This window comes from Mustela putorius, unplaced genomic scaffold, assembly GCF_011764305.1.
Source record: "Mustela putorius furo isolate JIRA1106 unplaced genomic scaffold, ASM1176430v1.1 tig00004043_pilon_pilon_pilon, whole genome shotgun sequence".
Classification (NCBI taxonomy): Eukaryota; Metazoa; Chordata; class Mammalia; order Carnivora; family Mustelidae; genus Mustela; species Mustela putorius.
The window spans coordinates 475014-496760 of NW_025422178.1; the positions used below are offsets into that span (position 1 = coordinate 475014).

Sequence of the window (21747 nt, forward strand, 5' to 3'; positions counted from 1 at the left end):
ACTGCAGATGAGGCAGGGGAAACCACTCACTGAAATAATTCCTGGAAGCTGAGCCACCCACTCTGGCTGTGTGGAGACACCAGGAGTTTGCTCTTCAAGTCAGGACATTCTGAGATGATGGACTCCACTGCCGGGACCACCTCTTCACTCGCCACAATACACTTGGCCTTGGATGCTTGCAGCCGATAGAGAATATCTTTGGCTCTCAGCTGGGTTGTTCCTGGCATGAAGACCAGCCCTGGGAAGGAGAGAGAGCCCTGAGTTGAAACAGATCTCTTGTCCCTTAGGCAAGATAATGGACTGTGGAAGCAGGCTTTGTACTTGGGTGGGGAATACAGACTTTAGCTACTCCTGTCTTGATCCCCAGGGATATCCCACAGGACCCTGGTCACTGGGTAATCCTTCAAACAGTGGCTTCAGAGTCTAATAGTCCTTGGGTCTAATTCTGTCCTTGTGACTTACTAGCTTTGTGACCTTGAACATGTTACTTGATCTCTCTGTGCCTTCCTTTCCTTATCTTTAAAATGGGGAAAATAATAGTAAGTATCTGGCATATAGTAGGCAATATAATGGTGGGCCATTATTATGTAACATTTTTGTGGAACATCATTATGTAATGCTTAAATAGCACTTTACAGCTCATAAGAAATTTTCGGGAATATTATCTTACTCAATCTTCTGAACCAGTGGTCTCCAAAGTTAGTTTTCTGCAAGGTAATCCACTAAAGATGAGAAGAATTAGAATTTTAGAAAGTTGTATTGAGATAGTGGTATTCTTTATGTTTTAATCTCATTTTGTGTATATTTTATAACATGCATGCTATATTGTGCAGAAGAACAGTACAGATAATTATATCCAGCTGGGAGGATGCGTATCCCAAATATCTTTATTGATAGATTGTGCAGTTAGAAGAGCTTGGAGGCCACTGTTCTAAGTAGCCATGTGGGCCCATGCTGTTAGAATTAGAGATTAAGTCACAGCCAGTGAGTGGCCGAGTCAGCCCTGAAACTCGGGTCTTCCCAGTGGTCTGGAATCGCCAAAGTCTGCCTACGCTCCTTTGGCAATGCTTAGTTTGTCCCACCCTTCCACTCCACTCTAAACCCTGGCCTGAGACGGGCCTGATTTTAAAATACCAGTTCCTATGAGAAGAGCGTATATGGGGGAATTAGATGAAAGAAAGAGGGATGGTGGTTTGCTCTTTCTAAAGTGAATCAGCGCAGGAAAGAGAAGTGTATGTAAAGTATACAAATAGCCACTACCATTTATTGAGTCCTCATTATGTGTCTGTTATCTCACTCAAAAATCAATCCCAGTGTGCAGATGAAAACGAGCCCAGCGGTCACAAAGTCAGTAAGTGGCAGAACCAGAATTCAAAACCTATGCTATATAGCAGACTACTTATTTCTTGCTGAGTTTCCTATTCAGTGAAGTGGGGATATGTGGATTTGAATTCCTAGAAAGGAGACTATACTCACTGAATATGTGTGTGTGTGTGTGTGTGTGTGTGTGTGTGTGTATCTATCTTTTAAAGATTTTATTTATTTGACAGAGAGAGATTACAAGTAGACAGAGAGGCAGGCAGAGAGAGGAAGGGAAGCAGGTTCCCTGCTGAGCAGAGAGCCCGATGTGGGGCTTGATCCCAGGACTGTGAGATCACGACCCAAGCTGAAGACAGAGGCTTTAACCCACTGAGCCACCCAGGCATCCCCTCGTTGAATATATTTTAAAAGTTCTCACTTGTCATCACCTCTTGGGAAAATGAGTAAATATATGACATTAAGGAAGTTAAGAAAATACCTAACCAGATATCAGATAGTATATTCCATATAAAATATGATTATTTATTTTGCCAACACTTGTGGGTTTTTTTTAAAGATTTTATTACTTTATTTGTTAGAGAGCACAAGTAGGGGGAGCAGTAGGTAGAGGGAGAAGAAGGCTCCTTGGGCAGCAGATGCAGGACTTGATCCCAGGCCCCTGGGATCATGACCTGAGCTGAAGGCAGACCATTAATGGACTGAGCCACCCAGGCATTCCACAAACACTTGTTGTTAGTGGCTCAGGAATTATTAGTACTGTTGGTAGATTTGTGATATGAATGTGTTCAGTGGATATCATGAGGGTTAAGAAAACGTTCTCTTCTGGTGGATTTCAGACTGTATACACTCTATAGCAAAAGCAAAATATTTTGCCACATGATACAATACAGCATCTCACCATTTACTCAGAAGATTTAATAACTCTGAACTAGAAAATAATCCTCAGCTGCTTGTTTAGCATTTAATTAACTGAATGTTTTGATGATTTGGCTTGTGGGTTCATTTTTAATCTTGGCATTTCCCAAATTGCTTAAATTATGTTATGTAATATTGCGTACATTTTTAATGACAAACCACCTTTAATCTCCTTTAACCCACTGTTGGTTTCACATTTCCAAGTTTCTTTTTATACTGGATGTAAAAAGAATTTTATTTCTTGCTTTCTTAAAAATTTAATATTGAGGGTGCCTGAGTGGCTCAGTGAGTTAAAGCCTCTGCCTTCAGCTCAGGTCATGATCTCAGGGTCCTGGGATGGAGCCCCTCATCAGGTTCTCTACTCAGCGAGGAGCCTGCTTCCCCCCCTCTCTCTCTGCCTGGCCCTCTGCCTACTTGTGATCTCTGTCAAATAAATAAATAAAAATCTTTAAAACATAAAAAAAGCTTAAAAAATTTAATATTGACAGAGCATTTTTCAACACCATTTTGAAATCCTTATAGTTGGTCTTTTTAATGATACCCCATCACGTTGAGGTATCATAATTTCAACTAGCAATGAACATACCTCTACTAAACTTTGTTAACTAGAATGGCCAAAATTAATAAGACAATAAACAACAAGTATTGGAAAGGATGTGGAGAAAGGGGAACCCTCTTACACTGTTGGTGGGAATGCAAGTTGGTGCAGCCACTTTGGAAAATAGTGTGGAGATTCCATAAGAAAATAAGTCATAATTTATTTAATCATTTCCATATAGTTTCCAGTTTTTTCTCTTATTAATGATAGTGTAACAAACATCCTTGTGTCCTCTACGGTAGTTTTTCCTCTAATCTTCTTATTTATTTTTAATTGATTTATAAACATTTATGTCATGCTCTGCAGTAAGGATTGGCAAACTTTTTCAGTAAAGGGCCAGATAGTAAATATTTTAGGCTTTGTGGGCCATTCCATCTCTGTCTCAGTTAATAATTCTGCCACTGTGGAGCATAAAGGGCCACACACAATAAATAAATGAGAAAGCATGACTATATTCCATTAAAATTTTAAAACTTTAATTATGAAAATAGGTGGCCAACCCATAGGCAATGGTTTTTGCGTCTCTGTCCTAGAGGGGAAAACAGTACTGTGGAATTTTTATTTGAGGTACGTTATAAATTATCAAAATGTGTCAAAAGGTGTCATTGATACATTAACTAATTAATTTTTGCCTAGAAAGAGGCAGAGGGAGAGGCCTGGGTTGCTCAGTCATTAATATTCTGCCTTTGGCTCAGGTCAGGATCTCAGGGTCCTGAGATTGAGCCCTGCATGGGGCTCCCTGCTCAGCGGGAAGCCTGCTTCTACCTCTCCCACTCCCCCTTCATGTATTCCCTCTCTTGCTGTCTCTCTCTCTGTGTCATATAAGTAAATAAAACCTTAAAAAAGAAGAGAGAGAAAGAGAGGCAGAGGCTTCCCAACTGGTTTCCACAGTCATATTTTTTTTTTTTTTTTAAAGATTTTATTTATTTATTTGACAGACAGAGATCATAAGTAGGCAGAGAGGCAGGTGGGGTGGGGGAAGCAGGCTTCCGGCTGAGAGGAGAGCCTGATGTGGGGCTCCATCTCAGGACCCTGAGATCCTGGCCTGAGCCAAAGGCAGAGACTTAACCCACTGAGCCACCCAGGTGTCCCTACAGTCATATTCTTTTTCTTTTTTTTTTTTTTTTAAGATTTTATCTATTTGACAAACAGAGATCACAAGTAGGCAGAGAGGCAGGCAGAGAGAGAGAGAGAAGCAGGCTCCCTGCTGAGCAGAGAGCCTGATGTGGGGCTCGATCCTAGGACCCTGGGATCATGACCTGAGCCAAAGGCAGAAGCTATAACCCACTGAGCCACCCAGGTGCCCCCCACAGTCATATTCTTGTTAAGTCCTTACATTCCTTTTTTTTTTTTTTTTTTAAGATTTTATTTATTTGACGGAGAGAGACACAGCAAGAGAGGGAATACAAGCAGGGGGACTAGGAAAGGGAAAGCAGCCTTCCCGCTAAGCAGGGAGCCCGATGCGAGGCTTGAGCCCAGGACCCTGGGATCATGACCTGAGCCAAAGGCAGATGCTTAATGATTAAGCCACCCAGGTGCCCCGAGTCCTTACATTCTTACAATGCTTTTTCATCCTTTAATATTTTCATGTTAGGGAGAATCCAAATGTATTCAAGAAAGTAAATTCTGTGTCATCTAGATAAATGCATCATAGCCATCTCTGCCAAGAGGCATAGTTAGCCCCATTTGCTTTGATACAGTTTTGTGTTTAAAATCCCAATTGTGGAGCACCTGGGTAGCTCAGTTGGTTTAGTGTCTGACTCTTGCTTTCAGCTCAGATCATGATCTCACAGTTGTGGGACTGAGCCCCCCATTGGGCTCCACACTGAGATTCTCTCTCCCTCTCTCTCTGCCCCTCTCCTCTCTATCTCAAAATAAGTAAATAAATAAATAAATGAAATCTTTAAAAATAGAAAAATAGATTCCAATTGCATAACTTTCTAGCTGTGTGACTTTGGACAGTCTTCTTAAGATCTCTGAACCTCGGTTTCCTCCCTTGCAAACTTTTTTTTTTTTTTGCAACACTCATATCTTAATAAGAATAGTTGTTATTAGGGGCGCCTGGGTGGCTCAGTGGGTTAAAGCCTCTGCTTTCGGCTCAGGTCATGATCCCAGAGTCCTGGGATCGAGCCCCCCATCGGGCTCTCTGCTCTGCAGGGAGCCTGCTTCCTCCTCTCTCTCTGCCTGTCTCTCTGCCTACTTGTGATCTCCGTCAAATAAATAAATAAAGATCTTAAAAAAAAAAGAATAGTTGTTATTATTAAAAAAAAAGAATAGTTGTTATTATTAACCCATCATGGAATAATAATAATTATAATTACTAATAATTGTCATTAATTAATAATAAAAAATCAACTCTTATTTTTCTGTTTTTTGTAAGCATAGCTTCAGTTGGAACTAACAATTCAGAAAAACATCAAATTTCATTCTCTCTCTGTTTCTGCATGATTTAGAAATGTTAGATATTGGGGCACCTGGTGACTTAGGTCATGACCACAGGGTTGTGAAATGGAGCCCAAGTCTGGTTCTGTGCTCAGTGCAGGGTCTGCTTGAGATTCTGTCTCCTCTCCCTCTCCTTCCCCCACCGACTCACACCCACTAGCGTGCATGCTTTCTCTAAAATGAATAAATAGAACTTTTTAAAAAAAAGAAATGTTAAATATTGGCACTCACCTGTTCGCATACAAGCCACGTTTACAAGCCACCACTCTGGGATACGAGGCAGAATGACGGCCACTCGGTCTCCTCTCTTCAGGCCACAGGGGTCGGTGAGCACATTGGCAGCCTTTCGGGACAAGGAGCCCAGTTCTTCAAAGCTCCATTTCACCTCGTCCCCTTTGCCATTCACCCACCACAGGGCTGGGTTGGCTGGTCTCTCTCCTGCCTGGCCATGGGCACATGGGAAAGAAAGCAAGCTTGCATGACTGGTCCACCAAATAGATGGGACATCTGCCATTACTTCCCCTCAGCACCCATGCTGGTGGATTCCGGTAACAGCACCCCAGTTTGTCTTTGGGGGAACTACTCTCCTACTGAGTACAGCTTAGGTGAGACAACGCATCAGGGTAATTGTCCACCCACCAGTGGGTGGCATGTGACCCATGTGGGGCGAGTCAGGCCTTCTCTCCCAGATTTTGAGTTCTCTAAGAAGAACTGAAAGATACAATATGGTTGAAACAAAACTTGTGTATGGGTTTTTGGGGGCTTACATACCCCCAGGGAGCTGTCCTGGTTTCCTGGTCTTGCTGAGACTGACTGTCCAGTTTTATGAGCACTCCCATGTCCAATAAGGTTTTTGTCTTGCTTGAGTTAGATTATGTTCCATCTAAATAAACCCAATTTTTGTACTAAGGTTGATTAGGAACTATATGTATGTATGTATGTATGTATGTATGTATGTGTGTGTGTGTATGTGTGTGTGTATATATATATATACACACACATATATATGTAAAATTATTTTTTTTAACTCCAAAGACTGAAGTATGGCTTTTATAGGTAACAAAGAACAAGATGGTGGACCTTTGGGGGAGGTTCATCGAGGGATTGATTTCTGGAGGAAACTTCTCATATCATTCTCAGAGTACACCGTTTATGTTGCAAAACCCCTGTGTTTTATATGTTACCTGGGACAAAAATTGATTCCTCCTTTCTTTCCCTATCTGGGATATCTGGAATTCTCCTTTTACCTCCCTGGTTGGAAACTATTTCAAAACTCAATTTCCATTTTACTTCCTCTGTGAAGGTTTCCTTAGGCTCCTCTTCTTCTCCTTCCTGACATCTCTGTGTTTCTGCAGAATTATGCTCAAATGCCAGATGACTCCATTACACTGTATCACATGCCCTGCACTATGGGTATAAGCTCCCTAAGATCAGGGGCCGTTTCCCATACCCTTGGGACTGGTGACCTTGGGTCAGGAGCTTAACTTTCTATGAGGTTATTTTTCTTATCTGCAACCCCCCAGGTTGGTGATGGGGATTTGTTGAAATAATATAGGTCAGCATTGCTCAACCTTTAGTCATTGGAATATCGCTATTTTGCCAGATCTGTCTACACCTGTGCTGTTGTCCTTTACGTTGCTCTTTACTTTCATTCGCTTTTGGTGCACATTTACTTAAGAAGGAAAATGCATTTACTTGTCGCCATAGTTAGAGAACCAGTACTGCTTGTTAAAATGGGTTACTGAAAAATAAATATATGAAAAACAAAATATACCCAGAGATTTTCAACTTCTACCCGCTCTTTTGTTCAAAAGAGAGTATTTAATAGTATTTAATAGGAGAGCTATTAAAGATGTACATGGATTTAAAGGAAGACTATCCCCTCAATTTCATAGGAAAGATTGATTCAGCATTGTTTGAAACCTTGTATATCTTCTGAGGCACAGGCTCTTGCAGTGAGTTTTGGGAAGCACTGATAGGAAAGTATCTAGCTCAGAGCCCAGCATGGGGTGGGGTCAGTAAGCAGGGACTTGACCTGAGGCTACACTGCAAACGCTCAAGGCTTTTTGCTTTATTCTTCTCCATGTTTTCTCTCCTAATCACTCCAATGATGACTATTATTATAAAATAGAGGCAATGTCTACAATAGCCAAACTGTGGAAGGAGCTGAGATGCCTTTCAACAGATAAATGGATAAAGAAGATGTGGTCTATGCACACAGTGGAGTATTACTCAGCCATCAGAAAGGATGAATAAGCACCATTTGCATCATGGATGGAACTGGAGGGGATTATGCTAAGTGAAATAAGTCAAGCAGAGAAAGACAATTATCGTATGGTTTCGCGCATTTGTGGAACATAACTAATAGCACGGAGGACCATAAGGCAGGGGAGGGAAATCTGAAGGGGGAGAAATCAGAGAGGGAGACAAACCATGAGACACTATGGACCCTGGGGGAAAACAAACTGAGGGTTTCAGAGGCGAAGGGAGTTGGGGGATGGAGTTGGCGGGTGATGGGTGTTAAGGAGGGCACGTGTTGTTATGGGCACCGGGTGTTATATGCAACTAATGAATCATTGAACACTACATCAGAAAACAAATGATGTACTTATACAATGGCTAACATAAACAAACAAACAAACAAATAAATAAAATCAAAATTCAAATTATTGCTTTTTGAATAAGCCTGTGACCAGCTCAAACAGATGAATAGAAAGCAAAGAGCTGCTGTGTGGGACTTGGAGAAAATGCAGGAAAAGAGGCAGGACTCTGTAAGTAACCACCTTGCTCTGGACTGAGGAGGCTCCAGAGAAAGACAGCACGGGGAGTTGTGGATCAAAGACCTCCCCTGGGGAGAGAGGAGGGCAAGGGGGAAAGAAACGAAGAAAACCAGGAAGGATGAAAGAACTGAAGTGGGAGTGGCAAATGGACCATGGAACAAGGAAATGGAAGCCTGAGACACATGTGGATGCCAAGCATCTAATAGAAGCCTGTCAAGTCATACCTTCTCCTTTTGGGACCACTGGTCCAGCACATCCCCAGCAAAGTTAAAGTTCTTAGGCAGTGACTTCTCACAGCGATTTATGGCTTCAAAGTCAGCAAGAGTCAGAGGCGACCAAAGCTGGTGATTTTTGTGAAGGTACCGGCCAGCTGGCTTGGCAAGCCAGATGAATCTGAATGTCTGGTATCGGAAAAAAATCATTGTGATTCCCAAAGGGCTTTGCCAACTGATGTGGATGTGGAAGTTCTGCAGCCTGTGAGGAGAGGTGAGTGGAGAGCGTTAGTTTTTTTTTTTTTTTTTTTAAAGATTTTATTTATTTATTTGACAGAGAGAGAGATCACAAGTAGGCAGAGAGGCAGGCAGAGAGAGAGAGAGAGGAGGAAGCAGGCTCCCTGCTGAGCAGAGAGCCCGATGCGGGACTCGATCCCAGGACCCTGAGATCAAGACCTGAGCCGAAGGCAGCGGCTTAACCCACTGAGCCACCCAGGCGCCCCGAGAGCGTTAGTTTCTTTGGATGCTCTGTGGTGAGACTGGGAAGTGGATTGTGGCTGTGTGCTCCCCCACCCCCGGGGAAGCTGGGGGACACCTGGAGAAGACTCATTTTTCTTCGACGCTGTGGCACTCAGCTGCTCACCAGTCTCCCTGCCACTGGCCTCTCCCTCTTCATTCTGTCTATGATTAGATTATTCTTAAAAACAAAACAAAATTAAACCAACAATTATAGAACTGTTGAGTTCCCATCTTCTGTCCCTACCCTCTCTCCCAACCAAACAATAGACACACAGAATATTTCCTGCCACAAGGGACATTCAAGCCCTGCTTCTGTCTGTTGCATACTCGATTCTAACTGTATTTTCTAACTCCTCTCCTTGAATTTCCTCTTCTAGTAAAAGCACTCACTTTTCAGGAATGTCCTTTTCTAGCTCTAAGATTTAGTCTGTCCTTCCCCTTCTGGCTTCTCTGCCATCCTTTCCGTCAACTTCTTCATTATAAGTGCTTAGGAACCTTGATTTAAGTCCTGGATCAGCAACTTTCTGATGGTGGGACCCTGGGGAAATCACTTACCCTTGCTGCACCTGAATTTTCTCATCTGTAAAATGGGGGAGGAATATAATACCTGTCTCCTAGGGTTTTTATGAGGATTTAATAAGATAATGTGTGTAAAATGACCAGCATATAGACAATACCTCCAACGTGTTAAATAATGCTTTTGTTAAGATTATTTTCATTAGTACCGTGGTAGCATATGTTCATGAAATAGTTTTACTTCATGAATCAGGAGAGCTGGACTTTACTCCAACTCTTTCAAAACTAGCTTTGTGATACTAGTAAAGTCATCTTCCTACTGTCATCTGTAATTTAACATTTCTTTTTTTTTCTATATTTTTAAAAAAGATTTTATTTATTTGCCAGCGATCACAAGTAGGCAGAGAGGCAGGCAGAGAGAGAGAAAGGGGAGGAAGCAGGCTCTCTGCTGAGCAGAGAGCCCAATGCAGGGCTCCATCCCAGAACCCTGAGATCATGACCTGAGCCAAAGGCAGAGGTTTAACCCACTGAGCCACCCAGGTGCCCCTCATTTAACATTTCTTTAAAAATAATACTGTTATTTCTTCCCCTGAATTTCCATATTATGCGTCAGTACTCCTCACATGACAGTTTTCTACTTTATATTATTGTTTTCAATGTCTGTGTCTTGTATCCCTAACCTACCTAGATGGTGCGGGTAGAGGCTGTGTATCTTATTCTTACTACTTAACATGACGTTATGACTTACCTTCTTTGATAAAGGTTTTTTGCTGAAGATGAATGCCCTTATCTTTTTGCCTTCTGGCCCCACTTAGTTGCCTTGTATGGGATGGAACAATCTGCAGGTGCAAAGGGTGCCTAAGTCTGCCACATGGTGATAACATAAACAGCAGAACAAAGGATGTTGTTTTGGCCGAGCCTTCCTTGCTGCTCAGGGTGACATGTGGAGAAGCAGGAGGCCCATTTAGTGCAAATGCAATTTACTGTAACCCAGGAAGAGCTATTTCTGGCAATACCATTGGTATTATGTTCTCCATTATTACAAGGAAGAAGGAAGAGGAACCACCTGCGCAAGTTTGGTGGAGGTAGCAAGAGTAGAGAAGGGTGGGGAGAGGGAGAGTAGTGGGGGCCATGCTTATGATTTAGCATTTTGCCAAAAGTGACACCCTATTTCTCTCCCAAACACACACCCACACCCACACCCGTGAGTATGCACATATACAACACGCATACTTGCATTCACACTTGCCTCTCTGGATGCCCTTCGCCAAGTTACTTAATATCTCCAAGTTTCATTTCATCTGTGCAATGAGATTAATGGTAGTACCTTCTTCATTGGTTAGTCGTGGGGTTTAAGTGAGCACCTTATCATAGTGCCGGGTGGGTAGCTAGGGCTCAGTAAACATTGCATGTTAAAAATCAAACTTCACAGCTGTTTATGGAAGAAGGCTTTCACTGTTTGAGATAAAAAAAAAAAAAAAAACTAGAAGAGCTATTGGATTGGAGCCACCATTTGGGTTTTTTTTTTTTTTTTTAATTTTTTTGCCTTTTTTAATGCTCTGTCACTTGTGCTCCAGGCTCTTGGGGCTGAACTCAACTGCCATCAGTCTGAAGTATTCTAGTCTTCACTTCCATCATTTTGAGCTTTCTTGGTCCCAATTTATTGATTTATTTAAAAGATTTTATTTATTTATTTGACAGAGATCACAAGTAGGCAGAGAGGCAGGCGGAGAGTGAGAGAAGGAAGCAGGCTCCCCACCGAGCAGAGAGGCTGATGCGGGGCTCCATCCCAGGAACCTATGTTCATGACCTGAGCGAAGGCAGAGGCTTTAATCCACTAAGCCTCCCAGGCGCCCCTCTTGGTCCCAATTTAATGATGAATTAGAAAGATTATCAAGACATGGGACACCTAGAACATTCTTGCTTCCTAAGGTGAATAGAGCCGATAGTATTTTTTTTTTTAAGATTTTATTTATTTATTTGACAGAGATCACAAGTAGGCAGAGAGGCAAGCAGAGAGAGAGGGAAGCAGGCTCCCTGCTGAGCAGAGAGCCCAATTCGGGGCTCGATACCAGGACCCTGGGATCATGACCTGAGCCAAAGGCAGAGGCTTAACCCACTGAGCCACCCAGGCACCCAAGCAGATAGTTTTTAATACAAATCTCCTTCATCTTTTCCTCCAAATTGAAAAATCAGTTGTTGTGATTGCCTGTATCACCGCAGATAAATATGCCATATCATCAAATTAACATACCAAAAAATCTGATCATAAAATAGATCTGATCTGAATTCTTCATTACCTCCATTATCTGCATAATCAGTGAAAAGGTCTTGTATATGCAAACACAATCATTACTAATAAAATAGTAATCAAGATATTACAGGTGAGAAACTTTCAATTAAACTGTAAAAATTTTTTGCCAGTAAAATTTCTTCTTTCTGTCTCTTTAGTCTGCTATTGATTTTCTGGGTAAATTTGTACATATAAGCCTTTATGGAGACTGTGAAACTTGGAAGAGTCTCCATTTTGCATTGAACACGGCCATTTCCTGACTTTGGATCCTGTGGGGAAGTTGATGATTCCAGGGTCAAATCTGGAAATCACTGACATTATCTAAGACATTATCTAAGTAGAAATTTGTATATACACATATTTAACAAAATATTTCCTGAAGATATCTGTAAAAGTGAGAGAATTTGGGTAGGTTATTTCTAAAGTCTTAGTGATTTCCAGTGCGTTAAGGGAACCTTTAACAGTGGAAGAATGTTTGAGCAATTAATGTGCAGTCAGCACTCTGTTTTTTATACAATATCTTGTTTACTTATCTCAACACCCTTCGGAGGCAGGCATTTTGTTTTATTTTTATTTTTACAAATTTTTGAGAGAGAGAGACAGAGAGAGCGCCTGAATGGAGTGGGCTGGGGGGCAGAGTGAGGAGAGAGAATCCTAAAGGGGCTCCAGGCTAGGTTAAGCCCGACATTGTCCTTTGTCTCACAATCCTGAGATCTTAACCCTGAGACCATGACTTGAGGCGAAATCAAGAGTGCAGGCATCTAACAGACTAGCTACCCAGGCGCCCTAGGCATTGTTTACCTATAAAGTGACTGAGGCTCTGATGGTTGAATAATTAACAAAAGCGATTCGTGGAGCACCAAGCACAAATTTTAGCCTGCATTTGTGTTCTCCAGGGCCAACCCAAGGAAATGCTATCACAGATTTTTGCTATATTTCTATCACCTTTCATAAGGTAGAACAGTCCTTTTTCCTGTCAAAGGGACATTTATCTGGGGTTGATCAGCAGTTACCCAATTACAGCAAGATGATGGGATTCTTTGTGCTCTGTTCTGTACATTTAAACATACTCTCCCAACTTCTCATTTACTAGAATCACTTCCATGTTACCACATGCATATTTTCCTTACCAGAAAATGGTATTATTGATCCAGAAAGGCCTTCAGCTTCTTCACAAAGACAGCTCCGTATCTGCCAAAAAATTGGTTCCTTCCTTCTTTTCTTTTGGTGGCATCTATGCCGTTATCGTCCAGAGTCTCTGGTGCACAGTTGGGAGGATCATAATCCCGTGGGAGGAGAGCTGCTGTTTCTCCGGACACCTGTGGTTAAAGCAACAGCAGTTTATGAGACACAGCTGGGAGGGGAGAGAGGCAATGCAGCAGCATTTCCTCTCACGGTTCAGTGCTAAGCCCCAGCACATTAGTGGATTACTCTTGTCCATGGATCTGAGGATACCAAGATCCATACTGTTCGATGGCCTATTATCAGAGTCACTCGTGATTTTCAAGTAGCCTAGGATATTGGCATGCTTGATTCTTGTGGCTTAGCTGGACATAGCCTGTCGTCCTGGCAAAGGACAGCTAAGGGAATCATATCTGAAGTCTCAACTCATTGATTAGAGTAAATCATCAGAAATCCTTCAAACTCCTAGCTTTTATTGAATGTTGGCTTTTATTGAATGTTTTAATGGAATGTTTTATTGAATGTTTATTGAATGTTGGCAATCTCATTTGGAAATAGTTTCGAGACAGTATTGCTGATTGGTTTGAATATTAACGTTGACTGCTTGTAACTTTGTGAATGTCAGTTGCTGCCAAGAGGAATTGGGTTTCGTGAAGTCCGTGCCTAAATGTTTCTTGTTGAGGACAGTGATCAGTGACATTTTTCACCTCCAGAGTTCATTGGTACTCCACATGAAATCCAGAAGAGAGTGCCTGGGCTCAGACATTACGAGGTTTCCTTTGTCCTTTAATGAACAAAGTCCCAAGGTTAAGTTGAGTGTTGTGACTGAATAAAGGCTCTCCAAAGATGTCCATGTCCTAGCATCCAGAAACTGTGACTATGTTAGCTTATCCAGCAAAAGGAACTTTGCAGATATCTTTAAGTTAAGGACCTTGAGATGGGTAGATTATCCTAGTTTATCTGGGTGGGTCTGATGTAATTACAAGAGGGAAGAGAGCACCTGGACAGTAACACAGGCTCAACAAATGATAGTGCTCATTAGGAGGTGGCATCCTCCTCCCCCACACATTCCATTTCCCTGTTCCTAACAAGAAACAATAGAGCTCAACACAGGCTGAGCTGCTATGCGGGGTGGGTGCGGAGACATTGCTGGAGGAAGTGAAATTTGAATTGGGCTTTGGAAATGGCAAGACTATGAGTAGGTGGGAAGGCGAGCTAAGAGGGACCTCAGGAAGGGACCTCAACATGGAGGAGGCCCAGCTGCACCTGGATCTTCCTATGGTTTGGCTGATCAATACATTCTTGTTTTCCCTCATTTTTAAAAAATTCAAATTTTAGTTAGTTAATATACATGGAATATTGGTTTCTGGAGTAGAATCCAGTTTTTCCTTCCTTACATACAACACCAGTGCTCATCACAAGTGACCTCCTTAATATCGATCACCATCTAGCCCATCTCCCCCTCCCTCCAGCACCTCCCGCCATCAACTCTCAGTTTGTCCTCTAGTATTGAAAGTCTCTTATGACTTGTTTCCCTCTCTCCTTTTTCTTTTCCTCCTTCCCATGTGTTCATCTGTTTTCTTTCTTTAATTCCATATGTGAGTGAGATCTGTGGTCTTTTTCCCTGACTGATTTATTTCATGCAGCATAATACACTCTAGCTCCACCCATGTCATTGGAAATGGCAAGATTTCATTCTTTTTGATGGCTGAGTAATATTATATATACCACATCTTCTTTATCCATTCATCAGTTGTTGGACATTTGGGCTTCTCCATAGTTTGGCTATTGTTGATAATGCTGCTGTAAACATCTGTGTGCACGTACCCCTCCAAATCTGTAATTGTGTATCCTTTGGCTAAATACCTAGTAGTACAATTGCTGGATCATAAGGTTATTCTATTTTTAACTTTTTGAGGAACCTCCAGACTGGTCTCCAGAGTAGCTACACAAGTTTGTGCCAACAGTGCAAGAGGTTCCCCTTTCTCCACATCCTAACCAATACCTGTTGTTTCTTGTGTTGTTCATTTTACCTGTTCTGACAGGTGCGAAGTGGTATCTCATTGTGGTTTTGATTTGTATTTCCCTGATGATGAGTGACGTGGAGCATCTTTTCATGTGTCTATTAGCCATTTGGATGTCTTCTCTGGAAAATTATCCGTTCATGTCTTCTGCCCATTTCTTAACTGGATTATTTGGTTGTTGGGTGTTGAGTTTGGTAAGTTCTTTACAGATTTTCAATACTAACCCCTTATCAGGTATGTCATTTGCAAATATCTTCTCCCATTCCATAGGTTTCCTTATAGTTCATTGATTGTTTCCTTTACTGTGAAGAAGCTTTTTATCCTGATGAAGTCCCAATAGTTCTTTTTTGCTTTTGATTCCCTTGCCTCCAGCAATGTGTCTAATAAGAAGTTGCTATGGCCAAGGTCAAGGAGGTTCCTGGCTGTGTTCCTCCTCTAGGATTTTAATGGTTTCGCATTTAAATGTCTCACATTTAGGTCTTTCATCTATTTTCAATATATTTTTGTGTATAGTGTAAGAAAGTAGACCAGTTTCATTCTTCTGTATGTTGCTGTCCAGTTTTCCTGGCACTATTTGTTGAAGAGACTGTCTTTTTTCCATTGGATGTTCTTTCCTGCTTTGTCAAAGATTAGTTGACTATAGTCGACCATGGATGAACCCCATTAGTTGTGAGTCCATTTCTGGGTTCTCCTTTTCTTTATTTTTTATTTTTTTAATTTGACAGACAGAGATCACAAGTAGGCAGAGAGGCAGGCAGAGAGAAAAAGGAGGAAGCAGACTCCCCGCTGAGCAGAGAGCCCCATATGGGGCTCGATCCCAGGACACGGGGATCATGACTTGAGCTTAAGGCAGGGGCTTTAACCCACTGAGCCACCCAGGTGCCCCTGGGTTCTCTTTTCTATTCTATTGATCTCTGTGTCTGTGTTTTTGCCCGTATCATAATGTCTTGATGATTATAGCTTTGTAACATACCTTGAAATCTGGAATCATGATGCCTCCAGTTTTGTTTTCTTTTTCAGGGTTGCTTTGGCTATTTGCATTTTCTTGTGGTTTCACACAATTTTAAGATTGTTTTTTCTAGCTCTGTGAAAAATGCTAGTGATGATTTGATAGGAAAAGCATTAAATTTGTAGATTGTTTTGGGTAGTATAGACTTTTTTCTTATATGACAGACAGATCACAAGTAGTCAGAGAAGCAGGCAGAGAGAGAGGAGGAAGCAGGCTCCCTGCCGAGCAGAGAACCCAATGAGGGGCTCAATCCCGGGACCCTGAGACCATGACCCGCGCCAAAGGCAGAGGCTTTAACCCACTGAGCCTCCCAGGCACCCCTGGACAGTATAGACATTTTAACAATATTTGTTCTTCTAATCCATGAGCATAGAATGCTTTTCCATTTCTTTGTGTCTTCTTCAATTTCTTTCATATATGTTCTATAGTTTTCAGAGTACAAATCTTTTAACTCTTTAGTTAGGTTTATTCCTAGGTATCTTATTGTTTTTTGTGCAGTTGCAAATGGAATCAATTGCTTGCTTTCCTTTTCTGCTACTTCATTATTGGGGTATAGAAATACAACAGATTTCTGCACATTGATTTTACATCCTGTGACTTTGCTGAATTCATGTGTGAGTTCTAGCAATACATTCTTTTTTAAAAAAGATTTATTTATATGAGACAACACAAGGGGGAGGGGCAGAGGGAGAGGGAGAAAAACTCAAGTAGACTCTGCACTGAGTGTGAGCCAGTGTGTTTGGGGCTCGATTCCACAACCCTGAGATAAAGACCTGCACCAAAACTGAGTTGGACACTCAACTGACTGTGCAACCCAAGCAACCCTCCAGCAATACATCCCTGATTCACCAGACCAGTAAATCCTTTTCTCCCCTCAAGTGGTATAGATTGGGATTCTGTTACTTACAACCAAAAAACAATTGACCAGTTAATACTGGTCCCTTCCAGTTTCAGGTGGACCAGAAACAGAGTCAGGGGCAACCGATCTTTCCATCTCACCTCTGGAACACCTCCCAACTCCTGTGTGCCCTGGAATCTTCACTTCCTATGTATCCACTACATTACCAGAGTGACCATCCTAAATACCTCTTGTTTGAAAAAACATTTTCTGGCTCACATATCACCTTCTTCACCACTGCCAGAGTATAATCAACTATTCCCTCTTTAAACCCACTCACATGCCACATGCAACACATCACTTCCCTAGAATGTAATGTCCTCCAGGACAGGTGCCGTGTCTTATTCATCTGTGACTTAGCCTGAAATATTGTAGTGTCCAGTGATTATTCCACCCCGCCCTTGGCCTGTTTCTGTGTAGAGTTGATGTGGTCCGTATCAGTCTCCTCAACTTTCTGAAGAGGATGTCAATCCAAGTCCCACCTCAGCAGACTATCTGAACTTTGTTGCTGTTGTCCAGTTATGGCCTTCTTCAAAACCTTCATAGAATTTGCTTTTGCATTTGTTTTATGGACACTAGATGTGTCCATAAAATCATGCTTTTTCCCTCTCTTTCAGCTGGATAGAGGAAAGCTCTAGCCAAATTTCTGGTATACTTTTAATAGAATGGAAAGGTCTTTGCAGCATGTGTTTTATGTCCTCATCTTATTCTAGTTTTTTTGTCTTGTTTTTCTACCCTACTTTGTATTTATCTTCATTTCCTCAGCTCCTTTTTTAAAAAAAGATTTTATTTATTTATTTTAGAGAGAGAGAGAGAATGAGAAAGAGAGAGCATGAGAGAAGAGAGGTCAGCAGGAGAAGCAGACTCCCTGCCAAGCAGGGAGCCCGATGCAGTACCCGATCCCAGGACTCCAGGATGATGACCTGAGCTGAAGGATGCCGTTTAACCAACTGAGCCAACAAGGCACCCCAACCTCAGCTCCTTTTAAAAAAAGATTTTATTTATTTGTTTGAGAGAGAGACATAGCACTAGTATGAATGGGGGTTGGGGAGTACAGGGGAGGAACAGAGGGAAAGGAACAGTGGGGTAGGGAGAAGCAGACTCCCTGTTGAGCAGGGAGCCCAACATGGGGCTCCATTCCAGGACTCCAGGATCATGACCTGAGGTGAAGGCAGACAACCAACTGAGCCACCCAGATGACCTGCTCAGCTCCTTTTTTTTTTTTTTAAGAAAAATATTTCTATTCCATACCTCAATAACCACAATTATTTCCTGATGGGAGCTATCTACCTATTACGCAAGGCACAACTTCCTCAAATCTTGGCATCACATTGGCAAACCCACCATCATTTCCCCTTCCACAGTGATTTTCGTACAGTACTTTTTAAAAAACAGATTGAATCCATTCTTTATTTCCCTAAATAAAATTTTAATAATAATTTTTATTTTAGAATAGTTTTAATTTACAGAAAAGTTGCTAAGACAGTGCAGAGAGCTCCAGGGAATGTTTTCCCCATGGTTAGACTAGGGTCACTGGTGTTCGGGAAGAAAGTCACAACAGTGAAGTGCAATTCTCATTGTACCATATCAAGGGTACATGCTATTAACTTGTCACTGATGATGTTAACCTTGGTCACCGGGCTCAGGGAGTATTTTCCAGGTTTTTCTACATGCACTGTTATGATAGTCATATAGTTGAGATAGGTTATTCTCAGAAGTTGGTTGCTAAGCAGACAATCTTAGGTATCTGCCTCATCTATTAGATGCTTGTTATACACCAGTAGCAGGGCCAGGACCTGGGGATATGAGACAGTACGTAGTATTCTCTTCCTAGGATGTCATGAAAAACAATCCCTAATTCCTAGACAACTTACTCCTGAATTCCACTTCTCAAATATTCTCTCTCCTTAGTGCTTTCATCCAAAATTTGGGGTGCAGTCATCCAGCCATAGTCACTTGGGATCCATTTGGTTCTTTGAACATCTCTGAGGTCTTTGAATGCTTTGTTTGGTTTGTAAGAGCTGAGTTCTCCCTCCTACAAGGGGTACTATGTATTCTATGCTTTCTTACTTAGTTACACAAGTGTCCTATGGGAGCATTTTACTTAAGCTAGGAAGAAAAGATAACAAGCCACCCCTGTTAAATTGCCACCAACTCTCTAATGGGTCCTTTGGAAGGGCCAAGATTACTTCCAGTGATGATAATTACCAGGTACCTTGTTATGCAGAAGACCTCAGGGACTATGTGGACATGCAGCTGGAACCATTAGCTGGGCCTGTGGGGGACATGTTTCATCCCTGGCAAGTGAGATGGTAATTATAATCTAGCAGAGGTTTTAAGGGGGAGATTGCAAATTCTATCAGAGTAAAGAATCTACAGTTAACCACTTAGGTAAACTGCTTGGATCATAGGCTGGGAAAGTAGAATCACTCCTCAGGTTTATGTAAGCACAACAATCCAGATGTTAGGAGCCTAAAAATCCTCAGGGATCTGTTTTCCACAGAAACTGTTCACCTGGTAATAACAGCTATCCTTTACATGTGTACAGCAGTTTCTAATTTCCTGAGATCTCATGTGCTATTATGTCAAGTAATCCTCACAAAAATCCTATGAAGTGTGTACTACTAATACTACTTTACAAATGAGGAAACTGGAACTCTGAGAGGTTAATTTTTAAAAAAAATTTTAAAGTTATTTATTTTATAGAAAGAGAGAGAGAGCACAAGTAGACAGAACAACAGGCAGACGGAGAGGGAGAAGCAGGCTCCCCGCAGAGCAGAGAGCCCGATGTGGGACTCAGTCCCAGGACCTCAAGATCCTGACCTGAGCTGCAAGCAGACACAATGCATGGAGCCACCCAGGTACCCCCAGGGCTTGTATTTTAATACTTAATTCTTTCTCTTTGTTATTGTCATCAATTCTCAAGCATATTGAATTACGCTTTTACAACCTGTAATGGTGACTATTGAATTTTTTTTAACTAGTAAATTTTTAAAAATAATTTTTTATTTTTTATAAACATATAATGTATTATTAGCCTCAGGGGTACAGGTCTGTGAATTGCCAGGTTTACACACTTCACAGCATTCACCATAGCACATACCTTCCCCAATGTCCATAACCCAACCACCCTCTCTGACTAGTACATTTTTATTTATTTATTTATTTAAAAGATTTTGTTTATTTATTTGACAGAGATCACAATAGGCAGAGAGAGAGAAAGGGAAGCAGGTTCCCTGCTGAGCAGAGAGCCTGTTGCGGGCCTTGACCCCAGGACCCTGGGATCACCACTGAAGCCGAAGGCAGAGGCTTCAACCCACTGAGCCACCTAGGCGCCCCTGACTAGTAAATTTTTAAAGTAAGATTATAAACTGAAACACACACACACCCTATGATTATTTAGGGTACATTTATTCCCCAAAATATTTACTCATTAACCTACTTTGTACCAGACTCTGTGCGGGTTCCTGGGCATACACAAGTTACAGATTCACACAGCCTGTAGTTATTAGAATAAAAAATGAGGTGGAATTGTTACTGCCTTTGTCACCCTTGGATGAGATGGCACATACATTAAGCCATAGCTGACCTTGAGTTGCAGTATTTTCTATGCGAACATACCAGTTAGATTAAAAAAAATGGTGTTACCATTGACTTTAAACTCTACCCCTGGAACCTTCTGGCCTCAGTGGATAATTACCCTAGGGAGAGTCATTTCTTTAGAGGTTCCCAAGGGGATGAAGGGAACCTTAGATGCCAGATGTAATGATCAAAACATTGACTCCATTTCTTTCTGTAGTCCAAGTGGGCAGGGGACCAGGTGCAGCCAGAAGAAGAAAGATCTATTGTTTTCTATGAAGGGAAATGAAAACCAGTATTTAAGAGTTTAAGCCAAATTGGTGACCTGCATTTCAGGGCCCCAGACACTGTAGGTGAGATTATCACACATACTGCTTCACACTTTATCCTAAATATTGACACAGGAGGGAGGTATTGGGTTTACCACATTTCTCATTTGTTCAGATGGATGCTCAGATCATGAGAAATAAGAAGAGAATATGCCGGCACAGTTAAGTGCGTTTGGAGCTGTGTCATTATCCTCCCTAACTCCACTGGAATGTAAGCTTCATTAAAGGAGGGATTTTTGACTGTTCTGTTCACTCTTCTATCTCTAGTGCTTGGGATAATGCCTGGCACGTAGTAGCTTACCCAGTATTTACTGGTTGAATTCCTGTATTTCTCCCACAGAAACATTCATATGGGTAGGCTCTTTTTGGGGAGACCTTTTTGCCCCTGCTCGGTTCACATATACATGCGTATACATGTTCCTTCCAAGGAAGTGTTTGCAGTCTGAATGACTGTCATTTGGTCCTCCATTTATCGACTGCCTTGTCAGGTTGAATAGCTGATTATACTGAAAGAATAGAGGAATGTTTTCCTCTAATGGGCTTGGAGGGTTTTTTAAAATTTATTTTTAATGTACTGATGAGCAACACACACACACACACACACACACACGTGCTCTTTGCAGGCCTATATCTTACATAAATAGAACTAGTGAATTGTCTTCCCTAGTAGAACTAGGAATTTATCCTCCCTGATAAAGCTCACAGAGGATCCAGTTTGTACCAGGATAAACTATGCTATGCTGTATATCACATAACCCCCCAGATCTCCATGGTGTATAGAACAACAAAGCTTTGTTTATTATTTTGCTTTTGCTACTTGCCTGTCATGGGTCTTCTGTGACCTGCCTGATAGAACAACCATTATTTGAAGGGTTATCAGTAGGGGTGGAACCGTGAGCAATTATATGTTCTAGCTTAGAAATGATCGACATCATTCCCATTCCTCGGCCAGAACTTGTCGCTTGGCCAGAGCGCAGACTCTCGCGTTACTTCGGGGAGGGAGCGTGGGTAGCTGGGCGATGGCTACCGCGGTCGCCCTTCTACCAGAGTGCGTCGGAGTCATTCTAACTCTGGACGCCTTTCATGACATAACCCCAAAGAACTCTCCTAGAGGAGCAGTACTTAAAAAGA

The 21747-nt window shown here is 41.7% G+C and overlaps 1 protein-coding gene across 1 annotated transcript in view; it reads right to left on the bottom strand.

Annotated features, from left to right (window-relative positions):
• The window catches only part of ACSM4 (acyl-CoA synthetase medium chain family member 4), a 27312-nt gene extending 14331 nt beyond the window's left edge, over window positions 1-12981 (bottom strand). Inside the window, exons 1-4 of the mRNA XM_045072741.1 lie at window positions 12726-12981; window positions 8280-8529; window positions 5507-5717; window positions 31-238 (exon numbers count right to left, since the gene is read on the bottom strand). Coding sequence (XP_044928676.1) covers window positions 31-238; window positions 5507-5717; window positions 8280-8477 — 617 coding nt within the window. The 5' untranslated portion in view covers window positions 8478-8529; window positions 12726-12981. The remainder of the gene's footprint in view (window positions 1-30; window positions 239-5506; window positions 5718-8279; window positions 8530-12725) is intronic.
• Between the last annotated feature and the right edge of the window lie 8766 nt (window positions 12982-21747).